The 25,100-nt window shown below is 46.6% G+C and overlaps 1 protein-coding gene across 3 annotated transcripts in view; it reads left to right on the top strand.

The window, feature by feature from the left end:
* LOC144111943 (uncharacterized) overlaps nt 1-15,136 on the top strand; it is a 47,397-nt gene extending 32,261 nt beyond the window's left edge. For 2 of the 3 annotated variants that reach the window (XM_077645047.1, XM_077645043.1), the window contains exons 8-11: nt 622-668; nt 11,992-12,192; nt 13,204-13,404; nt 14,404-15,136. In XM_077645047.1, coding sequence (XP_077501173.1) covers nt 622-668; nt 11,992-12,192; nt 13,204-13,404; nt 14,404-14,955 — 1,001 coding nt within the window. In that variant the 3' untranslated portion in view covers nt 14,956-15,136. The remainder of the gene's footprint in view (nt 1-621; nt 669-11,991; nt 12,193-13,203; nt 13,405-14,403) is intronic. The other variant, XM_077645052.1, reaches the window with a different exon arrangement.
* The last annotated feature ends 9,964 nt before the right edge of the window (nt 15,137-25,100 follow it).

The raw sequence follows: 25,100 nt of genomic DNA, 5'->3' as shown, positions 1-25,100 counted from the left end.
GCAGGTCTTTTTACCGTTAATCAAGGGCTTGCTGTGTGGGCAGATGTTAACAGTTTCTTTCTGTTCTGTGCCCTCTCTTCTTGGACGCGGTTAAGATGTCTGTACGTAAAGAAATTTCACAGCGACCCCTAATTTCAAAGTGTTGATATTGCAACAGCGTTAGAAGGACGCTAATGATGCCTTTGCCGGCAGTGGCATACTTTTCAGTGTGGTGGCGTCACTTCTCTCCAGCCAAAGCCAATATCTGGCCCGGTGACATCACTTTACTCCAGCCAGTCAGCGAACTTTAAGACCGACGACACATTTTTGTTTCCGATCAGGCTTCTAATGTTGTTGCATTAAAAACTGCCCCAGGAAGGCAGGCTTTGGCAACTAACAAATCCCACCGCAACGTCCGTGATATAGGAATGACATATAAGGCTCCGTAAACTTGCAACGACCTGGACCCCATAAGAGCTGGTGGTGCGCTTGACGCGTGTGTAACACGATGGGCCGAATTCCATCACTATAGCTGATAAATGCACGGGGTGTGTTTTGTGCAAAGTGGCTTTGTGTAAGCATCCTACATGATGCGCCTTAAGTTTCTGCCACACCTTATTCATGTCCTGCATTTCGTCCAAGGTGTTCCCACTGGAGAAGAGGAACCTATGGTTGTCGAGCCCAGTGAGGTAAGGACAGCATTCCATCTTCACACTGCCCTTTTTGCCTTGACCTGCATTGCATAGTCAAACCTGATGGCCTGAGCTGGTGTTCAATGCTTAATAAATTTGGTTTTATTTTGTTTCTATTGGGGTTTAACATTCCAAAGAGACTAAGGGTATATGAGAGATGCTGTAGTGAAGGGCTCCAGAAATTTGGACCGCCTGAGGTTCTTTAACAAGCACTTATATTGCACAGTACACAGGCCTCGACAATTTCGTCTCCATCGAAATTCAAGTGCTGCGGCCGGGATCGATACCGTTGAAATTCGACTGCCGCGGCGTGGCATCGAACCCGCGTCTTTCGGGCCAGCAGCCGAGCCCCATAACCACTCAGCCACTGTGGCCGCTATTTCTTTTTTGTTGTGTCCGTATAAACTGGTGTCAGGCTGTGCGAATGACACCTGGCGCCTACTTGTGAGAGACAAAAGATATTAGGAACAGGAAAGTGACCATGTACTCGATATTGTCTGCCGTGTCGCAGACTACGCAGCAGTGGGCGCAGACATCGGCAGATTATCTTTAGCGCATCCAGATGATAGCGCTGCACACTAGCTTTAGGGCAGGCTCGCCATGAGGAACCAGAACTAATGATTGTCCTTTAGGAGACAGTGAGTTTGGGCAAGTTGGCGATCTGTGGAAGCACAGCGCATAAACGAAGATGGAACGACAGATGACAGACAAGGCAAGTTCAAAGATTCTCCTCGTCTGCCACTTCGGCACTGATTTTAAGGCGAAAGCCTTTCTTGGCTCATATGAGTAGCATGTACGGAAGTTGTCCACACGAACTGTCAATAATTTATTTATTTTATTTATTTATTTAAGTACCCTAAGGGCCCGGCTGGGCATTCCATAGGGGGGACAGCAAATAACAAAAATACTCAAGGGTTCATTTCGTACATAATACTGAGAAAACGAATGAAAGAACAATTATGAAATTGGGTCGGTTTATACATCGTGTGCATGGTGCAGTGTGCAATAAACAAAAATATGTACACGTAGAAGGCAAAGCAAAGGTACAAGGCGGCAAGTTCAAGGAGACGACGATGCTGCGCCTGATTCAAGAAATATTAACGATGAACGGAAAGACGATGATTCGTTAATAGCCACAATGCTAGCAGGTAAAGCGTTCCACTCCGTTATAGCCAAGACTAATTGGGAAATACTGATATTTCTTTGTGCAAGCGAAAATTGTTGTGTGGTACATAAAACAAAAATGTAAAATTGATTAAGCAACCGTAAAGGTAGTGAAATAAAAACCAGTAATAAAAAATAAAAACAAAATGTAAAAAATAATTAATAAAAATAAAAACAATATAAAACCAAAAAGAGAAATGAAAATACAGAAAATAAAAGAAAATAAATATGCAGGGCGAAAGAGGACGGGAAAGGCTTTCGCATTTGTGCTCTTAAGCAGACTTTAGAGCAATCCTGTAATCTTTAGAGTGCAGCTCTTGGGTGCCCGTTGCCGGGCTGAGCGGCGCGTGCCTCGGCGTAACCGCGAAGCGGAGCAGAGGATGAAAGAGTGCGAGAAGAGGAGAGTGGAGGAGGAGGGTTCAATGGACAGCTCGAAGGTATACGTCACACGACAGACAACCGCAGGATAAAAAGGAGGAAATTTACGCTCGATATGAGCAGTTAGGCCGAACGTGAATTATGTGTGCTAGCACTTCGATTTTCACTTTGGTTCCGGCGTTCGGATTCATTGTTCACAGATGGAAGTTCTCCATATAGCGATGTGCTCCATGTCCTGCCATTGGTAGGGCTTGTTAGACCCAGGTTGCTGTTCCCGAGCGAGCTCTCGTCGCGATCAACCATTAATTTACCTGCCACTAGCCTGGTGGGCAGTTTGCACGCAACCCGATAAGCTGGTCGCCAAGTGCGCGCACGCACACACGCATGCGCGCACGCACAAAAGTGCCTGCAGATGTGACCATCAGGCCTGTCAAAAGCGACGGCCGCGTAGCAGACAATGACTATAATTTTCCTTACTCCGAATCTCAGGCTTACAAATGAAGGTTGCGAAGTTCAATATTGAAGTAAGTTTTGTTTTAAAACCGATGGTGCTCTTTTATCGAACAAGGAAGACAGACAAAAGACAACCTGAATGTTGGAAGCAAAGAAAACTGATGCCTGGCGGCGCCACAGGCGGCCAGGTGAGTTTCGATTTGTTATGGCGCTTCGCGTCTATGAGCTTTGCGTACCGCCGTGATTTTGTTTTTGACGCGCCTCGATTTACAAGCGCCGAACAGCAGAGGAACTCCTCAAGTGCCACTTCAAGTGCTAGTCAACCTTTGAAGGAGCCTGTTAATGCTGGTCAGATGGCCGCCATGGTCGATGAAAAACTATGATGACACGATGGTCAGTGATCGTACAAGGTAGTTCGCAGTATAAAGAGCACTTGTGTCTTTGCACGCTCGCCCGGTGAAACCTTCCCGGCTGTGCCACAAACTACTTAACGGAAATCGTTTATTAGGGACGGGAGACAAGGTACAAGGCAGTGAAGAAAAATTGCTGAGATGGCCTATAGCATTGTTAGGCGAGGATATAGGTAGCGAAAGTGCGGAGACTGCTGTATCAGAAGAGTGCATTCACTAGATGCGCCTTTATTGACAATTGTACCTTGAGCCGTCGTGGCGGTGTGCCACGCCCTGGCGATTCAGTCTCGGCACAGTGTTTTTTTTTTTATTCAATGAGTGGGTGGGGGTTTCAGTGCCGCCATAGATGCCGCCACCGAATATGTTGAGTAGTGGTTAAGCGCAGGCTCTGTTAAGGCATGTTTATACTCCGGCGTAATGCGCGCGTGCACGCTGCACGGCAACGTCACATCGGCCAAACCGAGACCCTCTATACTTCAACTGCACTTGACCGCCAACGCGTTCAGCGGCTTCGACGCACTCTGACTGCACGGGCAGAGACTTGGAGCATGTCTCTATTTCGCACCGAGTTGGCCAGCTGCCAACGGCCCGGCCAGACTGCTTCGGCTCCGCGGCGAGGTGCGCGTTGTGACGTAATTCAATAGCTTCGGCAGTTGGGCGGAGCTGTTCTTTTCGAGCTCAGCTAATTTAATCCATTCACAGTACATATCTGAAGGTACATGCAAGTGGGTGAGAGAGTCCGATCCAGTGGACCCGTTGGATCTAGCGGAAGCCGTTGAAGCGTCGTGCGCCGGCTTTAGTTTCAAGCCGCCGACTTTAAACGCGGCCGCCCTAGAGCACCCATCCGTTTTTTGTGGCAAAAAATAACTTGGCCCTTGCAACCGTGGGAGACCTCGACACCGCCTGCTGCACCGTGCAACCGCGCAGTTCCAAGAAATCGCAATCCGTTGGCCCCAAAGCCCTGGCCAGCCTCCGATGGGCGCAAGACGCCGGCCTTTGTCCTGGCCCCTCGCGACTCCCCGCACTGGGGTTATGATATTTAGTTTGCAACGGCTGCTCACTGAGGAAGGGGGAAACGACCCGCCTGCGCCTAACCTAACCGTGCTCCCTCAAAAGCATCACACGCTGTGTGGGGCTGAGGTCGCTGAGATGCAGGCAGGAGTTTTTGCGAGAACTACGTCGTCGGTTTCGGGAGCGGGATCCATCGTAACGCTGGCAAGACGCCGATGCAAACGTAAACGAAGCGACAGTAGCGACCCCCGATAGATGCCTTCAACGTGCGGCAGCGCTAGCTTTCATTTCGGCAGCTGCTAGACCGCACCGCTAGCCGCCAGAAATCACGGAGTCTCCGTTTACGTCACCTTTCACGTCACTCCGTCCTGTGACGTCATAAGAGTTCTCGAGTTTGAATCGGAGCGGCGGGAAGAACTTTTTCAACATCGAATCCAAGTTTCTTTGAAATAAATGCATCTTTCGCTCCCGGACAAGCGGCAACAAAGCTATAAAATGCCGAACTATCAGATTTTTCTAACAAAAAAAATTGATAGAGTTCTCTTCACTGTCCCTTTAAGGCGCATGTTCCAGGTGTTACATCAGTCGGATATGCTGTTAACGTCGGACTGAAGTTGGGCGGAGTAAGAGATAGAAGAAATCGCTCTGTAATTTACGCAGTCATCGGCGAACAATCTAATAGAAGAGTTAATATGGTCAGGCAAGTCATTGATGTAGAAAAAGAAAAGTAATGGTCCCAGCACAGAACCCTTGGGTATGCTGGAGTAAACTGGAGAAGAAGAATCAGAGTTATTGGCATATACGAACTGTTCTGTTGAGAAAATTTTCGATCCGTGATAAAAGGCTGGGATCAATGTTAAGCCTGCTAAGCTTCAAACAAAGTAATTGATGGTTAACAAGATCAAACGTTGTGGAGCAATCTATATATATGCAGTCGATGTAGGATCCAGTGTCTATGGCAGCAAGAACGTCATCAGTGAAAGATGTGAGCTGTGTCTCATACGAAAAGATTTGCGAAACTCATGCTGATGTGGCGTAAAGAATGAGTTATTTCAAGAAAATTAACCAGGTTGGAATAGATTATAATGCCACACTGCTGACATTCTGCCGGCGCCACCTGGTGGCCGAACCTGTCTCCCAGCGCGTGGCCGAACGTCTTTTTTTGTCTCGAATGAGCGCGGTGGTTCGGCAAGCCTCGCCCCAGTAAACGGCTGTGTTTTCCACTTCTTGCTACGTTTGTCGGTGACATTTGGTGGAGGTGCTGGGTGAGCGGCGTCTGTTGTACCTTGGAAGTCGATGCAAAACTGTCGCGGAAGGAAGAGATGAGGTTTTCCACGCGTTTCTGACTGGCCGAGAGGTGCGGGTTTATGTCAGTCGGAATGGCTGTAGCCGTCGTCTCGTCGAGGTCGGACGTGGTCGACAAAGAGCACTGCCTGGTACACTCTCCAAGCTCGTCAAAATAAGCGATGACCGCTGTCTTGGTAAAATGCTGTGGTTCACGGGTTAAGTTGGTGATTAAGATGTCGGTGCGACCGTTGGCAAGTTCTACTAGGCCTAGAGCGACACAAACTTGCTGAGCGAGTAGCAGTGACACGTTCGCTTCAGCGATGCCAAGAGTGCCGGTGCTGTCATTACAGTCGACTGTGACGAACTTTCTGGCTCTCGGAGGGATCGTTATGCGATCGTCATATACACGCAAAATTACTCTGCTGGGCTCGGTGTTGGTGTCAACGGCTCGTTGTGCCGAAAAAGATACCATGGGCTCTCTAAGGTCGATCACCGCACCATACTCTTGAAGGAAATCTATGCCCAGGATGAGACATTTCGTACAGTCACGTAATACGGCAAAAGAACCAGTAAAAGAGACTGCGGGTCCGGATGCGACAGGTGCAGACGCCGATTGGTGTCACTGCATTCCGCTGGTCTCTCTCTCAAGCCAGAAAAATGTCACTTTGCGTTTCATGAGCTGAAGTTTCTTGGTCACATTGTCAGCGCTCGAGGTGTTAGTCCAGACCCCGAAAAGACGGCCGCTGTAGCTGCCTTCCCCAAGACAACAGACAAACGGAGCCTGCATCGTTTCTTGGGCCTCTGTGCATACTATCGCCGGTTTGTTCACAAATTTCTCCAAGCTAGCAGAGCCTCTGACCCGCCTTCTGGGGCGAGGACCAGGATAGAGCCTTCACGGAACTCAAATCCCGTCTCCAATGTGCGCCTATGCTTGGTCACTTCGACGAAGAGGCCGACACGGAACTGCACACTGATGCCAGTAACATTGGTCTCTGTGCGGTCCTTGCTCAGCGGCAGGATGCTCTAGAACGCGTGATCGCTTTCGCCAGTCGCACTTTATCCTGTTACGAAGTCAATTATTCCACCACGAAAAAGGAATGTCTGGCTGTGCTGTGGGCAGTTACAAAATTTTGACCGTACTTGTATGGCCGCCCGTTTCGGGTCGTGAGCGACCATCATTCACTGTGTTGGCTGGAGAACCTGAAAGATCCCTCGGGGGTGGCTTGCTCGATGGAGCATTCGGTTACAAGAATTTGATGTCACCATCGTGCACAAGTCCGGCCAGAAACACAGTGATGCTGACTGTCTCTCCCGTGCTCCTATTCCCTGCCCCGCGGACGAGTCTGATGACAATTCCACTTTTTCGGTGCTGTCACCACACCCACTCTTGCCCGCCAACAGAGGGACGACTCCGAACTGCTGCCTTTCATTGAGTACCTCGAGGGAACCGCTCTATCACCACCTCGACTCTTCAAGTGCGGACTGTCATCGTTTTGCTTGCGCGGTGGTGTCCTCTACAAAAAGAACTACGGCCCAACGGACACTGTCTGTCTGCTTGTAGTGCCTACAACGCTTCATGACGAAGTTCTGCATGCATGCCATGACGACCTTCCCTCGGGTCACCTCAAGTTTTCCCGCACGTTAGCACGCATATGCCACAAGTACTACTGGCCCAGGCTTGCTGCTGTTGTCCACCGCTACATGCGAACCTGTCATGAGTGTCAGCGCCGTAAGACGCCGCCGACTAAACCAGCCAGGCTCCTGCAGCCTATCGATCCCCCACGCCTCCCATTTCAAGAAGTCGGCATGGACTTACTCGGCCCATTTCCGGAGTCTTCCATGGGTAACCGAGATATTGCTGTTGCCACTATCTTAGCCACCGCTACTGTGAGACTAAGGCCCTTCCCCGTGGCACCGCCACCGAAGTTGCACATTTTTTTCATTCACAACATCCTGCTTCGTCACGGAGCCCCAACAGTCGTATTAACTGACAAGGGCACTGCATTTACGTCGGCACTTACGAGCGAGGTACTTCGACTCGGTGGCACCAGCCATCGCAAGACTAAAGCTTACCATCCGCAAACAAACGGACTGACTGAGCGGCCGGGAAAACCGCTGTTAAATTATAAATCGCATCATTCCAAAACAGTTAAAACAGGAATTGTGGTCTCATCTCTTTTGTCCTCATTATCAAAATCTTGTATCCATATGGCAACCAACAGCTTCAACGAACAAATTAAAAGGTTGAAGGAAGCTGGATACTTGGATGGTGTTATGTTATTGGGCTGTAACAAGGTAGCCAAAAAGCTTAGGAATCCATCTTTGGTCCCTAGTCCGGGAAAAGAGAAGGAAAGGAAAATGTTTGCCATCCTCCCATACGTACACCGTATGTCACATAATCTTAAAAATGTGGCAAAAAGGTATGGCGTAGGGGTGGTTTTTTCAGCACCCAAGAAACTTAAAAGGGTTTGTGCTGTTTTGGAAAGAAAGGCTGAGCAACGAAAAGAATCTGAAACAACTTGTGGGGTTAAGCACGAAACAATGTATGTGCCATGCGCAGAAGAGGCTGTGTACAAAATCCCAATGTCATGCGGACAAATATATATCGGGCAGACGGGGCTTTGCATCAATACACGTTTGAAAGAGCATGCAAATAATCTTGAAGCTAACAAATCTAATCATCTAGTTGACCATGTTCGAGACTGCCAATTTTGTTTTCCTTCATTGCCTTACTGTGATATCCTCTACAAACACCCGTCTGGATTAACGCGTGAGATTATAGAAGCATATCACATGAAGAAGAAAACAAAGTTATGTGTCAGTAAGCCATCTATTTCATTATATGACAGTGAGGTTGCATTCCTCGATGCCACGTAGAAACTTGGGTTTTGTCTATGTAATAGCTGATAAGTTGGCCACTTTTTCTATAAGATGTACTGCTTCCCTTAAATAAATTTCAGTTGTGAGTCAGCGCTTGTCCTGTATTTTCTTCCACTCTGTCCGCGTCGTTGTGCTGTTTTCCACCAATATGTACCACCAACTCGCCCGTTTGGCTATTGTGCTTAACAAGACAATTGCCGATATGCTTTCTATGTATGTCGACGATGACCATGCGTACTGGGACCGGATACTGCCTTACATCACGTTCACGTACAACAGTGTGCTTCGCGAAACGATGCGATTCACTCGATTCCATTTGGTGCACGGTTGTGAAGCCTTGACCATGCTGGACGCCATGTTTCCGGATCCTACTCCCTCCTCTGTCGTGGACGCTGAACAATTTGTTCGTGACGCCGAAGCCGCTTGCCAAGTTGCTCGACAACGAATCCGGTGCCAACAATAATGCGACGCCGAGCGCTACAACCTCCGCCGCAGGGAGGTGATTTACACACCAAGTGACCAAGTCTGGGTATGGAGTCCGATCCGTTTGCGAGGCCGCTCTCAGAAGCTTCTTCGCCGTTACTTTGGTCCATACCAGGTGTTACGCCGCCTCAGCGTGGTGACCTACGAGGTGCTCCCTCAAGGAACTGTCCGGTCATCTCGACAACAGACGTCCGAAGTAGTCCACGTGGCGCGAATAAAGCCATATTACTCCCGTTAGCCCCTTTCCGTGAAGACACTCGCGCTGCTACCTTCCACCTTTCGTATTTTCCCCCTTGCGTGCAGCATCGAGTCGATGCCTCTTGGAAGGGAGGGGGGCAATGCCACACTGCTGACATTCTGCCGGCGCCACCTGGTAGCCGAACCTGTCTCCCAGCGCGTGTCCGAACGTCTTTTGTCTCGAACGAGAGCGGCGGTTCGGCAAGCCTCGCCCCAGTATACGGCTGCGTTTCCCGCTTCTTGCTACGTTTTTCGGTGACAATATGTTCGAGTATTTTGCATGGAACGCTACTTAAGGAAATTGGTCTATATTTAGTCGGTGAAAGGGCGTCACCAGACTTGAACAATGGTACCACCTAGCCCACCTTCGAATTGTTTGGTAACACTGAAGAATTAAAGATTGAGTAAACAGGTTAGAGAGGATTATGGATGAGTATACAACCATACTCTTCAAAAACTTCGAATTAATACCATCTATGCCCGAGGACTAAGACAGCTTTAAGTTCTCAAGTTTGCACACCGACTGAGTCAATGAGTACAGTGTCCATTGGAAGAAAATTCATGTCATCAATAACAGGCAAGGAAACAGACTGCAGTCGCAAAAGGATGCTTGAAAATACTTCATTAGGTGCAACGCAACTTTTTTCCCTGAGAATAACAATGCCATTTTCATTGGATAAAGTTATGTTGTATTTCGAGCCACTAATAATGTTCCAGAATTTTTAAGTCTGTAATCAGCAAAGAAGGCAGGGTCTCTTGAAAAAAATTCTTGTTTAGCGCTCTTCATTGCTATTTTGTATTGAGAGTTAGCTATTTGATAGACAATCCAGTCATCGTGCCTACTGCTAAATTTTGCCTTGCGAAACAATCTTTTCTTTTTATTTAGTAGCCATTTTAGGTAATGTTGAACCACGGGGATCGCTGCCTGCCCGATATGACACGTCAGGGCATGTAATTATCTGTTAACGAAATCTTTTTTTAACAAAGACCAGTTTTCATCGAGTTACGTGCAAAAAAAAATTTGGTAGGTATTCATCCTAAAATGTTCCGAGTTCTCTATTTATCGAAGCAAAGTTTGCTTTCTTGTAATTTCTTATAACTTTGGTGCTTGGGCAGAGTGACTCACGGTTCCTGCAAATGAGAATGGAATAATACTGTGGTCACTGAGACCCGGTATAAAAGTGAGTGAATGAACAGCATAGCGGAAAGTAGTCAGAATCAAGTCTAGGATATTGGAACTAGTCGGCGTGGTTCGTGTTGGTTGCGTTATGATTTGGGAGAAGTTGCAATCAGCGCACACGTTTAGAAACGCTGTGGTTTTCAGATGACTGGTCTGAGGCAAACGGAATGAGGGCGAACCAACTTATATTAGAGTAGTTGAAATCACCCAGCAGGAATATAGGTGAATTTGGGAATCTGACGGCGATATTAATTAATACATCATGAAGACCGCTGCAAACTGAGGAAGGGGCAGCAGGGGGGCAGTAACATGCGCAGAAAACCACGTCACGGTGGTTAATGCGCATACATACGCACACCATTTTTAAGGAGGAGGAAGGTTGTCATGATTTCGGAAGGGATGCCTTGAATGCACTGTGGCAAATGCAAGTCCAGCTTCCTTGGACAATATTTCAGGAATTTTTGGAAGCGTTCGCTTACACACCCGGTATTTCAGTAATTTACCACTGGTTCCTCTTATATTTTAGTATTTCTGAAAAGTAACGACGAAACAGGACTTATTTTGTGCAATTATTAGTGGCCGACAGCAATTTGCAGTTTTCATGGCATGCACTAGTGTTATGTTTAACCAGGAATTTGATTTTTCTTACCAGGTTGAAGCCATAAAGTTGGGCATGCTACTATTCAATTTTTACACGCCATCTGCTTAGACCAAGGTTAAGAACATTGCAGTTGCTTGCTGCAGACCATATGGCTCGGTTTAGGGGGCCAGCCTAAAGGTTTCTGCTCGTGGCTGCGCCCTGTGTGCGCAGAATTGGGAAACCAGCGGGCAGGTGGGTGTTCTTTCTGAGCACAGCTTGACTGCCTCTCTCTTTGGCTGGCTTCGTCGAAACGCGAGAGCTCGCGAGAAGACTTCCCTTCATTGCAATTTCCGGGCACCTAAAATAGTCTGCTGTTTGTTATGGAGTTGTGATGATTTCGGAAGGAGTGCCTAGAATGCACTGTGGCAAATGCAAGTCCAGCTTCCTTGGACATCACTTTTAATTGTGAGGCAATTTTATTGTAAGATACTGTTTGAGCATATGGATGGAATGGTGTAACCTTCCGGTGCATAGCAAAATCTTGTTCTTGACCCTTGATAGGGCAACGTGATACATGTCCCGCTAACGTCAAGTGCCTGAAAACGAAAAACGGTGTGCCTGCGTAGCATATGTTACATGCCGATTGCTACCGAACCACCAAACAAACCATTCGGTGTGCTTTTATCTTCTGTCTTGTATGTTTTTACAAGCGCAGGTGAGCAGTTGTACGAGGCCCAGCTTTTTGTAAAAAAAAAAAGATTTCGCGACATTATCGAGCTTTTGAGACTTTTCCATCAGTAAACTGCATCATACTTCATCAAGCAATTAAAACTAAAGCAAGTTGGCTTACACATGCGAAAGACTGATGTACCAAGGGGGCGGGGGTGTTGTGTAATGTGCTCTGCCGTCGCCAACCTAATTTTGTCTTCACTGAATCAATACATCTAAAGAAGGCTTTGGCGATGTCCGACGATTTTGGAGAAAATTCTTTTGAAACTTGGGCACTTTGTTAATCTAATAGACAACTTCGGAGTGGTTTTGTTAGGAATCACTACGATGCGCCTATTCTGCTTGGAGCACGCCAGATCATAATTTGCAAAAAATATCCTCGCACGTGTTTCCTTGGTCAGAAATAATGACTCAGTGTACACCTCTTAGGAGCGGTCAGGTAACGAGCTGTGGAATTTTCACATTCTTACATAATTCAGTCGGCGCTGGTGCAGCAGTAAAATATCCTAATAAAAACACTGCCTGCAGTTGCAGGACCAGCGTCAGCTGGCTGAGGGCCTGGACTCCATCGTCGATGGCAGCCAGCACGAGGCCAATGTCCCGGCCACTCAATTGTTGCCTATGAATACCAAGCATGACCTCATCCAGTGTGAGAATCGGGAGTATCGGGACCTCCAGGGAGACCAGCAGCATCACATTACACAGGGTAATCAGGAAACCAGCGGGCAGGTGGGTGTTCTTGCCGAGCGCAACTTGACTACCTCCTCTTTGCCCGGCTTTATTAAAAAGCCAGAGCTCACGAGATTTCCCTTGTTACAAGCCGCAATTTACGAGCACCTAAAATAGTGTGCTGTTATGTGGTTGTCATGATTTCAGAAGGAGTGCCTTGAATGTACTGTGGCAAATAATGCAGGTCCAGCTTCCTTGGACATCACTTTTAATTGTGAGGCAATTTTATTGTAAGATACTGTTTGAGCATATTAACCGAATTGTCTAACCTTCCGATGCATAGCAAAATCTTGTTCTTGACCCTTGATAGGGCAACGTGATACATGTCCCGCTTACGTGAAGTGCCTGCAAATGAAAAACGGTGTGCCTGCGTAGCATATGTTATTGCATGCCGATAGCTACTGAACCACCAAATAAACCATTCGGTGTGCTTTTATCTTCTGTCTTGTATGTTTTTACAAGCACTGGTGTGCAGTTGTACGAGGCCCAGCTTTTTGGAAAAAAAAAGATTTCTCGACATTGTCAAGCTTTTGAGACTTTTTCATCTGTAAACTGCACCATAATACTTCATCAAACAATTAAAACTAAAGCAAGTTGGCTTACACATGCGAAAGACTGATGTACCAAGAGGCGTGGGTGTTGTGTAACGTGCTCCGCTATCGCCAACCTAATTTCGTCTTCGCTGAATCAATACATCTAAAGAAGGCTTTGGCAATGTCCGACGATTTCGGAGAAAATTCTTTTGAAACTTGGGCATTTTGTTAATCCAATAGACAACTTCGGAGTGGTTTTGTTAGGAATTACTACGATGCGCCTATTCTGCTTGGAGCACGCCAGATCATAATTTGCAAAAAATATCCTCGCACTTGTTTCCTTGGTCAGAAATAATGACTCAGTGTACACCTCTTAGGAGCGGTCAGGTAACGAGCTGTGGAATTTTCACATTCTTACATAATTCAGTCGGCGCGCTGGTGCAGCAGTAAAATATCCTAATAAAAACACTGCCTGCAGTTGCAGGACCAGCGTCAGCCGGCTGAGGGCCTGGACTCCATCGTCGATGGCAGCCAGCACGAGGCCAACGTCCCGGCCACTCAATTGTTGCCTATGAATACCGAGCATGACCTCATCCAGTGTGAGAATCGGGAGTGTCGGGACCTCCAGGGAGACCAGCAGCATCTCATCAAACAGGGGAATCAGGAAACCAGCGGGCAGGTGGGTGTTCTTGCCGAGCGCAACTTGACTGCCTCCTCTTTGCCCGGCTTTATTAAAAAGCCAGAGCTCGCGAGATTTCCCTTCGTTACAAGCCACAATTTACGAGCACCTAAAATAGTATGCTGTTTGTTATGTGGTTGTCATGATTTCAGAAGGAGTGCCTTGAATGTACTGTGACAAATAATGCAGGCCCAGTTTCCTTGGACATCACTTTTGATTGTGGGGCAATTTTATTGTAAGATACTGTTTGAGCATATTAATCGAATTATCTAACCTCCCGATGCATAGCAAAATGTTGTTCTTGACCCTTGATAGGGCAACGTGATACATGTCCCGCTTACGTGAAGTGCCTGCAAATGAAAAACGGTGTGCCTGCGTAGCATATGTTATTGCATGCCGATTGCTACCGAACCACCAAGCAAACCATTCGGTGTGCTTTTATCTTCTGTCTTGTATGTTTTTGCAAGTGCGGGTGTGCAGTTGTTCGAGTGCAAGTTTTTGGAAAAATTTTTTTCACATCGTCGAGCTTTTCAGACTTTTTCATCAGTAAACTGCATCATAATACTTCACGAAGCAATTATCACTTTAAAGCAAGCTGTCTTACACATGCGAAAGACAGATGTACCCGGATGGGGGTTCTGTAATGCACTCCGACATCGCCAACCTAATTTCGTCCTCGCTGAATCAATACATCTACAGAAGGCTTTGGCGATGTCCGACGATTTTGGAGCAATTTCTTTTGAAACTTGGGTACTTTGTTAATCCAATAGACACCTTCGGCGCGGCCTTGTTAGGAATTACTACGATGCACCTATGGAGCACGCCGGAGCATATTTTGCAAAAAATATCCCCACACGTGTTTCCTTGGTCATAAAGAATGACAGTGTACACCTCTTAGTAGAGGCGAGATAAGGAGCACTGGAATTTTCACATTTTTACATAATTCAATCAGCGCGCTGGTAAACATTAAAGTGTCCTAATAAAAAAAACTGCCTGCAGTTCTCGGACCAGCGTCAGCCAGCTGAGGGCCTGGACCCCATCCAGTGTGAGAATCGGGAGTGTCGGGACCTCCATGGAGACCAGCAGCATCACATCAAACAGCAGACTCCTCCTCACGTGGACACGGTGACACGTTTTTGCTCATCTACAGAGGGCCAGTCTGCCAGCACTGCAATAGGCTCCGCCAACCTGGAAACAGGCCCCCGGTGCAGCTCCGCAGTTCTCGCTGTGCCTGAAGGAAAAGAGCCCGGTGGACAGCAGGGGACGACACGCGTGAAAGGGGGTGCCGTCCACATCTGCCCGTACCCTGATTGCGGCAGGCGTCACACCAAGCGCAGGCACTTCGAGGCGCACCTGCGCTCGCACACCGGCGAGAAGCCGTACGAGTGCGGCTGGGCAAACTGCGGCCGGAAGTTCGCCCGCTCCGATGCGCTGACGAGGCACTACCGCAAGCACACTGGGGAAAGACTGTACCTGTGCGAGTGGTGTGGGCGCACCTTCTCCCGCAATGATAACTTGCTGAGGCACCAGAAGACGCACAGGGGCGAGTGAGCGGCCCATACACGTCATTGTTTTTGCCCGCCAAAGTCTGTGGCACGGTCCTTTATTTGTTATGCCTGTATTAGATATTTTATTGTTTTATGTTTATCACGTATTTTTATTGTTTAGGCCCGATTTGCTTAAGCCAAGCCGTATCCTACAATGTGGCTGAATAAAATATATCATCACTAAAGTGTCGTCAGCTGCTCGCATATGCCTGGGAACCAACAGTGAGCACATGCACACTTTGCTTATTTTGCTTATTGGTTGCATAAACTCTGGTATGGTAATGCTGTCAGCATCGCTCCTCATTATATTTCAAAGTATTCAGGTATTGAACATATTATCTGCCTCGAAAGATCTATATATCTTGCTACGTACAGTGCAACCCCTCAGCGGTGGTTCCCAGCCTCTCGCGTATCCGCCCACTTCGTATGCAGCCAACGGGCACCATGCAGCAGGATGCAGAGTTTGTATTAAAAAAATATCTTGCTGCGTTAAGAATGTAAAGAAAACACCGAAATAAGCATTGGCAGTGCAAATGGTTACTGATTGACGCTGTACAACCTTTTATTGTCAGTATGGAATTGACGACTGCATTTATTGGCAGCATAAAACCACGTCCTCACCAGCCGCGTCAAGACATTTTGGCTGCCGGCCGAATGATAAATTTGATTAGAAAACAACGCGTAGTGCGACGGAGGACACGCAGAGGTGGCATGACAAATCTCAGTGCTTGCAAGTCGTGTTCTCTGTAACCGACTACTCAAATTGCAGGCTGTATCCGGCCACGGTGAGTGGAAAGCAGTGATGGCGATGTCGCATAATCGCTGCACGGCTGGGAGTACGCCGTGTCTGGTTATTTCAGAAATGATATGAACTGCAGCAAAGGCGACAATTTTTCATTTGCTACCCGTGTTGTATACTGCTTTTTAAGTACGAGGAATGATTTAGCTCATCAGTGGGCTTCAGGTACGTGGCAGATCATACACAACTCTCGACTTCTTATTTTTTTCTCTGCCTTGATGAGGAGTTCCAGTAAGCAGCTGGTCATACCGAACAAAGAGAAGCATAAGAAACTGGTCACTGCTATCAGTTATTGGGGAGTCCTTTGTCGCCACGATCTTCAAAGGCCGTTCTCAGTGCCAGACTTTCTCTGGAAGACGTGTGGTCAAGTCACCTCCCGGCTCTAGGTGTCCAACGTCGGCTTATCCAGCATTATCATTTGCTGGTGAGCACTTTCTGAGGATTGTACTTTGTTTTGAAGTTGTCCTATACTACCGGTTACTTCCCTTTGACACTTGCAGTCATCAGCAAGCCGCTTAGGTCTTTGCCTTTGTGTAGTATTGATAGTATCGATACTGCATCGGTATAAGTACCTGAAAAATTCCACCCATCGCTTGTTGTTCATATGCCTCAACCGTTCTTCATACTGCACCTTACTTTTTGCGTCACGCGCTTCGATTGTTGACCACCCCGTATCACCTGAGCTGCTTCATTAGCAGTGTTTCCATGTGCCCTGAAGGCAAGCCTATACTCTCTAACCTCTGCTTTATTTCAAGTGCTGAATTTGTGGCAGATACCAAGCACTCCACAGCGTTTTGCAAATGCAAGCCCAGTACCATTGCACCTTTCCAGATTCCCCGAATGACTTCATATTTGTTATATCCCCAGATCGCACGATTCTTCACTGCAGCTGCGTTTTCTTGCTTTATAATTTTCTCCCTTTCTGCCATCATTTATTCATATAGCAAGGTACTTGTACGCCTTAACTGTAGACAAGTTTCGTAGCGTTGATGTACCAGGCTCATCATTGTAAGCCATGTCTCCCAATTTTTCAGTCCTAAATGTCGGTCATAGAGCCTCCGCCTCTTTTCCACAAATGTCTGTCAAGTCTTGAAGGCCTTTCGCGCCTATTGCTAGAAGAGTGATGTCACCGGCATATATCAATAACTTTATGTGGTATATGGATTGATGGATAAAGGTGAACCCTTTAAATCGGGGGTGGTGGCTGATGCCACCTAGACATGACTCTTGAAATTTCGCTCGTCTTAGAGCTGGTAATGCATTGTACATTCATCAGATGCAACCGAGTCCACCTTTCATGGTCAAAAATTTTAAATGTGAGGCCGTTGTGGGATATTGTAATATATGAACACATCGATTAGAACAGTCTAACCTTCCGATGCGTAACAAAGACTGGCTTTTCAACTTAGGTCCTGTGTTCGCACCGAGTAGTTAAGACTACGACAGAAAACCAATGGGTGGGTTTGGGTAATAACCATGAGGAAACTTTGGGATATTACTTATCAACGTAGTGACCCGACTGGTTTTTAATCTTCCGACAAAACCTTGCTTTTAAAGTTTGTTCTTCACTGGCACCCAGTAGTTATGCCTCTATAGAAAACAAGTTAAGTGTGTTTTTGACAATAAATAACAGAAAACTACAACCGTCCCGAGGAGGTATCTGTGGTTACATTGATTGTTATGGTGCATTTTTACGAAATGCGAAAAAAATGGCATTCATATACGGCTTTGAAAAACTTCACTTCTCCAGAATTTCTGGGAATGACAGGACATATGTTATCCATCACATATTAGTACTTTGATCCCCTTTCGATTTTTTCAGATAATTCTACTCTTAATACCTTCTTCAATAACTCATCTCTAATCAGCAAAATGGGGAAGCAGTTGTGTAAGCGTGCAGTGACTGCCTGCGTTTATAGGCGTGTTGATATCAACACAAGTGCGCATCACTCAAGTGCACTACAACAATAGCTGTGACTTAGCCATTTCGCAGCACTGGACTTCATTTTTGCCATGCATCTGCACGCATCGTTGCTTTTCTAAACAGGACCGGCTAGATGAATCATACAAGGTAATGACAGCTGATGATAATGACTTGTCGGACAATTTCTTCCTGTTGGTTTTATGGGCTCTGTCAAGCTGCCTGGAACAGCTTTTTGCCTGTAAACCTGCCAGAATCTTTCTGGGAAATAAATGAAAAAAGAAATGAATGTCACTCTTTAGTGTGATGGGCTTCACTTTGTTTGCCTACACTCAGATTCTTGCCACTCAGATGCTCTGAAACAACGTTTCGGAGCAGGTCACCCGCGAAGGAGGAGCACACCAGAGAGAGGTCCGTAAGCCGTTCGTCGGCAGCCACCGCGTGATGAGTGATGCTCTCGTCGGGGCATTGACGCATCTTCAGTAACGCCTGATTCGCACGACAAATTGTGCAGCAACCTTGGCAACTTGGCATGCATCAATGAAGTCCTCATAAAGAGAAAAAAACTAGGAGCTGTCCCTTTCTTCTGGTGCAGTACAGGGTAGCTAACAAGGAACAAAATATGTTAGCTTCCTGGCTTGTCCTAGCTTTCAGCTATTCACTGTCTGTATTCCTCGCTCTTCTGTACTGTAAACTATAGATGCATCATGCTACCGCACATAAGCTTAAACATATACAAGAAGGCGGTCCTGCAGCATCGATGCGTAACAAAAATTTCCTTCGTTACGACATAAGTGGGCGGTCAGCATTCCGAACCAAACATGGCAAATCTTGATGCGATGAGAAGAACTCGCAAGGGACAGCTCAATGCAGGACAGATCCCCCAGGACAACATGCAGGAATATCTGGAACAATATCGTCCCATGCGGCATTCGTGCTCGAAAGCTACGCTGTCGCATTGGCATTCCTGTGAGCGGTCATGGTTCCAGAAGGACAAATTCAGCCAGCCTCAATTCTATACATCGTACACAACAGCCTCACTGTCTCGTAGCAGTGGTTAACATTAACCACCCGCATGGGCAGCCTTCTCACAGCACTTGAAGTTTGCAAGTTTGACAGAACAATCGTGGTGCACTCGTACTTCCTGGTGCTGCCAGAGGAGTCAGCGCACCACGCACATGTCGCAGCACCGCTCCTGCCTCGCCATCTCTCAACAGACGCGGTCGTCGTGTGTTTGGTCAGCCGCGACGAAGCTTTGGGTCAGGACAGAAACCATCGCACCGTAGTGTGTTTCCTGAGAGGCATTAGGATATGCTTCAAGTCCATGACCTGCGAGTAGGAAAAGGTGGTGGTGAAAAAATATAAGCGCAGCGTATCAGCTCAGTGATCGTCTTCACATGTCACGGGGATGGTTCGTTTAATCGTGTTTGTGAAAGCAACATGCGACGACAAAGGGCCACCCGGTATGTTCGAACAATGGTGGTCTTTCTCTATTTTTTTTATAGGCCCCCTCCGCATTTATGGAAGTAAACTCTGTACCTTGTTGTGGTGCCAGCGCTACTGCATGCGTGAGATGTGGTAGTAGCCGTCCAGTTCGACGCGGGCGGGCCTCCAGCGGATGCCCAGCACTCGCACGGACATGATGGCCAGCTCGACGGAGGTCGAGTTGAACAGCTTCTTGTACTGGTAGCTCCAGATCTCCAGAGAGTTCTGCGAGAGCACCAGAAGAACATGTGAAAAGGGGAAAAGATGTGGGAGATGCTCTGAAACGTCAGGTTGCATTGCTATGAGCATAAGACCTGAAGAAAAAAAGAAACGGAAACTTTCTGCGAAAGAAACTAAAGCACCCAGGAGATGAACTCACGTTGGCTGCACGGAACTTAGGTAAACGTATTCATCCCGGAGCTGCGCATCTGTAGAAACAGGCGGCAGGAAAGAAATCCAAATGAGAATATGATTATCTCAAGTGCGTATTGCGGGATGTGTTCCACAGACTGGTTGCAGGGAGATGCATGCAACAACAGCTCGCCCATAGTTTCGCCATCATCCCAGTAGAGGTCACCGACAGCTTCGCCAGAGCCATTGAGAGCCACGAGGAGCTTCATTGGATTCCTGCGGCTAAACAGTTAGAAAAGTAACTTTACGCTCAAAGAAAATCGAACACTCCCGGAGTCAGAATATGACCAGCTATCACGCAGGTTCTTTCTAGCAGCTCCCAAACAAAATGACTGAATCAACTCAGGAAAAATAGTTTCTTTAGAACTCTCTGCACAGTTTCTAAGTTTTTTGTTTGATTCGTTTTGCATATAGGCTTTCTTTTTTCCTTGCAATATCGGATAGCTTTTGTTTGTATCAAATTGAAGATCAGCTGGCGTTCAAGCTGTCACGGCGGGGGTTGTTAGGGAAATGCCAGCGTCGAGTGTTACGAAAGACGTATAAAAGACCAATTTAGAAGAAAAAAATTACTGCGTAAATTCTGCAACCTCTCAGTATGCAACATTTACTGCTTCTATAAACTTCAATTTCGTATTTCCAAACAAAAGCGCCTTTGAAACAAATAGAGCGCGTTGAAAGGGTAGACAAGTCAACGTTCGGCATCGTTCGTTACGCATTTCTTGGATGTGCCATACAGGGCCGGATTAAGAACAAGGAGGGCCCTGGTCTAATGCGCATGCAGGCCCCCTTTTCCTATACTGACCCCCCGTCACCTTCTAGGCTACTGGAAATATGCCATGTTTCATTTTAATTCCACCAAATTAAAAAGAACGAAGTGCGATCAACGTATTTAATATTATTGTTATTATTATAAGGAAAACAACAAAACTTGTTTGAAACGCATGCTGTTGTAAACACCAACACATATGTTCACTTTGTGATTAATCTGCATTCTGTTTTCAGCAAAAGCTAGGCTTTAAGGAAAATTTTAGTGCACTCAAGACGAACAAGAATGTAGAAAAGACAACACAGCTCAGATGTCGATCCTTCTGGAGCTAGGCTTTGTTTGCATCACTAAGTTTAGTCCTGTTAGGAGACGCATGGTTGTATCCAAAACATTCGTTATTAAAATTCAAGCATCAGACTGCAGTCATCGTTATACACGTTACTCTATAAATATGCAATAGATATATACAATACTGAAGGCAATACAAACACCATATAAATGCACTAGAATATAGATGAAAATTGCCAACTGTAATTACAAAACATTATTTGAAAATATTTTCGTTAAACGTGAGACAATGACCCCGCAGGGGTGCGCCTGCAGCTTGCAGGCGTCGCGACGGTGAGTGGCGACACCGCGGGTTCCCGAGCATCCGCAGGGACATCCCCGCAAGGGGATGATGGTGAACTGTGCATCACCACGGACCCGAGCACCCGCGCCTCGCCGTGCGTGGCATCGCCGTGTCCGGGGAAAAGGTGATCCTGGTGGTTGAGCCGATGCCGAGCGTTTGGACCCTTAAGGCCCCTTGGCGGAGGCAACACACCAATTTGGCCCCAGCTTCCTGCAGACGGCACCTTCGGCCTGACCCGACCGGGGGGAATCGGCAGTCGCCTTTTCCTATCCTCCTCTCCATCTTTAAGTTTCCTATCTCTGTCTCACAACTCTCCTATAATTCCTACTCGCTTCTTGGTTTTTCCTTTTTTCCTGGCGGCGAGGGTTAACTTTGTGTGACCAACTACCCTGAGTTGCGTCATATTTGGTTATAGTTGAGGTGTACAGCTGGCGTGGGCAGGACTTGCTATCAAGTTCCTGTCCCGTCCCCTTGTTGGACTCCGTGGTGCGTGGCTGGCACCATGACCGACAAACAAAATTTTTTTATGGCTCCCCAACTTTCAAAACCAGATCGCTCTCTCAAAAGAGGGCGGAACGAGGCAGACAACTTCTTTCAAAAAAAGAAAAGTAACTTTCCCCAAATATCATGTGATCCAAAGTGATCAACAAGATAAACAGGCAAGAATAATATCCCCCTTCCTTGTGTCAAAGTGCTTGACTGAAACCTTAGGCATTGGCTATAAGCTGTCAAAAATGGCCAGCGGTGACTTATTGCTCGAGCTCTGTGACAATGTCCAACAATCTAAGCTCTCCAACCTAACGTCCATAGGTGAAATCCCTATCTCCGTGACTCCTCTTCGCTCACTTAACACTATCCGAGGCGTAATATCGGAAAATGATTTTCTTCACATAACTGAAAAAGAAATGCTGGAAGGGCTCATCGACCAAGACGTCATAGATGTCCACCGAATCAAAATCCGGAAGGACAACAAGGAAATAGACACAAAACACATGATCCTGACGTTCAACACCAGCACCCTGCCCGACACAATCGACGTGGGATATTTGAAAATCAATGTAAGACCATACATACCAAACCCTCGCAGATGTTTCAACTGCCAAAGGTTCGGCCACGGCTCACAGAGCTACCGCGGTCGCAAAACTTGCGCAAAATGTGCCTCGAACGATCACCAGTCTGAAGTATGTGACGCAGCCCTGTGCTGTGCAAACTGTGAAGGAGAACATGCTGCATACTCCAAGGCGTGTCCGTCCTGGAAGAAAGAAAAAGAGATAATCACCATAAAGACAAAAGAAAACATTTCTTTTAAAGAAGCAAGAAGGCGTTTTGCGCTTACAAACACATTCTCCTTCACAGCAAAACAAAACTTCGCTGATGTGGTGCGCAGGGGCGTAGCACCATACAGCACTCCGGCACCTGCCAAGGCCGCTCCCACCGAGCCTATGGCAGGGCCATCCACGCCCCAGGCAGGGTCAGCGAAAGCTGCCCTGTCATTGCCAAAACAGGGACCGCCGATCCATGGGTCGGCATCCCGCAGGACCTCCTCCCGTCGGGAGAAACCTGAAACTAACACAACCGCGGCTGCGCTGTCCTCCAGCACCTCTGTCGAGGTGATGGATACAACACCCACTCCGCCTCCATTACAGCGGCGGAACAGCTCTCTTGAGCGAAAAAAAGACAGGCCCCTCATAACGGGCCCACGACATAAGTAAATCCCCTTTCATTTCCTCTCAAAAACACAAACATGGCTTTTTTAATTCAATGGAATTGCAGAGGACTTATGCGGAATTATAGTGACATAACACATATTTTAGGGTCAATGTTACCCGCAGCTTTATGTCTTCAGGAGACCAATCTTGGTCCACAACATGTACATATCCTGAAACATTATAAAACTTTTAGGCGCGATCGAGGGCAGGCAAATCGGCTATCAGGAGGCGTCGCGATAGTCGTTCAAAGCTGCGTCCCTGCTCAAGAAATTAAACTCAAAACAAAACTTGAGGCGGTTGCAGTCAGTATCGTAAGCTACAAAACACTAACAATCTGTTCCGTATACATTCCTCCGCATTTTACGTTAACACTACATGATCTACTGCAACTGATCAGAGAACTTCCAGCCATATCTGTTACTTGGGGATTTTAATGCTCACTCCACCCTGTGGGGAAGCGAACGCTGTGACGCTAGAGGTCAAATAATCGAAGATTTTATCCTGACGAATAATGTATGTCTTTTAAATACGAAAAAGGCCACATACTGTTCCCCAACGTCTGGGAAAATGAGCAGTTTAGACCTGTCTTTTTGTTCACTTTCTGTTTTTAGCGATTTCAAGTGGGACGTTTTAGACAACCCCTTTGGGAGTGATCACCTACCAGTTTTTATAAGCCTATCATCCTCACCTGCAGTCATCCTAACCAAACCACGGCGATGGAAGCTACATTTAGCTAATTGGGCGTTTAGAGAAAAGGCTAGATTAGAAGACATTTACTCAGAAACACTTAGCATAGATGAAATCAATGAAATTCTCACAAATTGTATCATTGATGCTGCACGGCTAGCTATTCCCCTGTCCACAGGCGTGGTGCGCCAGTACCACAAGGTATGGTGGACGCGAGAATGTTGGGAAGCCAAAAAACGACAAAATAAGGCCTGGGGTGTATTTCGTAGGTATCCTACTCACGAAAATCTAATAGTTTTCAAAAAGGCAAAAGCTAAAGCCCGATATATACGGCGGAACGCGGAAAAAATGCCTTGGCAAAATTATATGTCTTCAATAAACAGCTCGGTAACATAAAAAAAACTGTGGGAGCAGGTCAGAAAAGTAAATGGCAGCTATTCCCCATTAACCCTTCCTATACTAACGGATCCTGGTATTCAGACAAGTATTAAAGAACAAGCAGACATTTTGGGGCAACATTTTTTTATAGTTTCTAGTTCTTCCCACTATACACAGTCATTCTTAAAATAAAAAACACAACCGAAAAACAAAAGCTCCCTACGGCAGGCAGCACAAACGAGCCTTACAATAATTTGATTACACTTCAAGAAATACAGAGAGTACTGTCTATAGGTAAACAAACTGCACCAGGCCCCGACGAAATTCATTATGAAATGCTGTCCCATCTATCTGAGCAATCTGTAGAAGTTCTGTTAAAATTTTTTAACAAAATATGGGTAGTAGGGAAAGTACCAGCTGCTTGGAAAAAAGCCGTTATTGTTCCATTTCTAAAACCAGGAAAGCCACCAACCTCCCCTAACATTTACAGGCCTATAACCCTTACAAGCTGTCTTGCCAAATCTTTTGAGAGTGTTATAAATATTAGATTAATGTTTATTCTAGAATCCCGAGAGCTTCTTGATGTCCACCAATGTGGTTTTAAAAAAAACATGTTCCACAGTCGGCCATTTAGTCCGCCTGGAAAACACAATCCGAGAGGCCTTTATACACAGGCAACACTGCCTTTCAGTTTTTTTTCGATATGGAGAAGGCATATGACATGACCTGGAGGTTCGGGATTCTTCGCGACCTGGCAGAGCTTGGTATTCGCGGGAGGATGCTGAAATATTTGAGCGACTTTTTATCCAACCGTTCTTTGCAAGTTCGTCTCGGCGCAACCCTCTCAAATAATTTTACTCAGGAAAACGGCGTTCCTCAGGGATGCATTTCAAGTACTAGATTGTTCATAGTAAAAATGAATTCTTTAACCAGTATAATTGCACAGTCCATTATGTACTCGGTCTACGTTGATGACCTTCAAATTGCATGCACATCTTCTAGCCTGGCAACTTGTGAGAGACAACTACAACTCACAATAAACAAATTAGCACTTTGGGCAGACAGAAATGGATTTAGGTTTTCTCCACAGAAAACTGTTGCGGTTCTTTTCTCGCTGCAGAGAGGACTGCAGATTGATCCCACCCTCCGCTTGAACGACACCACACTTCCAGTAAAACAAGAACACTAATTTTTAGGCTTAACTTTTGACAAAAAGCTAACGTTTCTACCACATATAAACACCCTAAAAAAGAAAGCCACCCAATCCCTGAATATACTCAAAGTACTTTCACGGAAGCGTTGGGGATCCGATAGGAGGTGCCTATTGCACATCTATCGCTTTCTAGTACGCTCTTCGTTAGA

This window comes from Amblyomma americanum, chromosome 1 (assembly GCF_052857255.1).
Source record: "Amblyomma americanum isolate KBUSLIRL-KWMA chromosome 1, ASM5285725v1, whole genome shotgun sequence".
Lineage (NCBI taxonomy): Eukaryota > Metazoa > Arthropoda > Arachnida > Ixodida > Ixodidae > Amblyomma > Amblyomma americanum.
The sequence above is the reverse complement of the archived record's forward strand: the minus strand, read 5'-3'. Positions and strand labels throughout refer to the sequence as shown.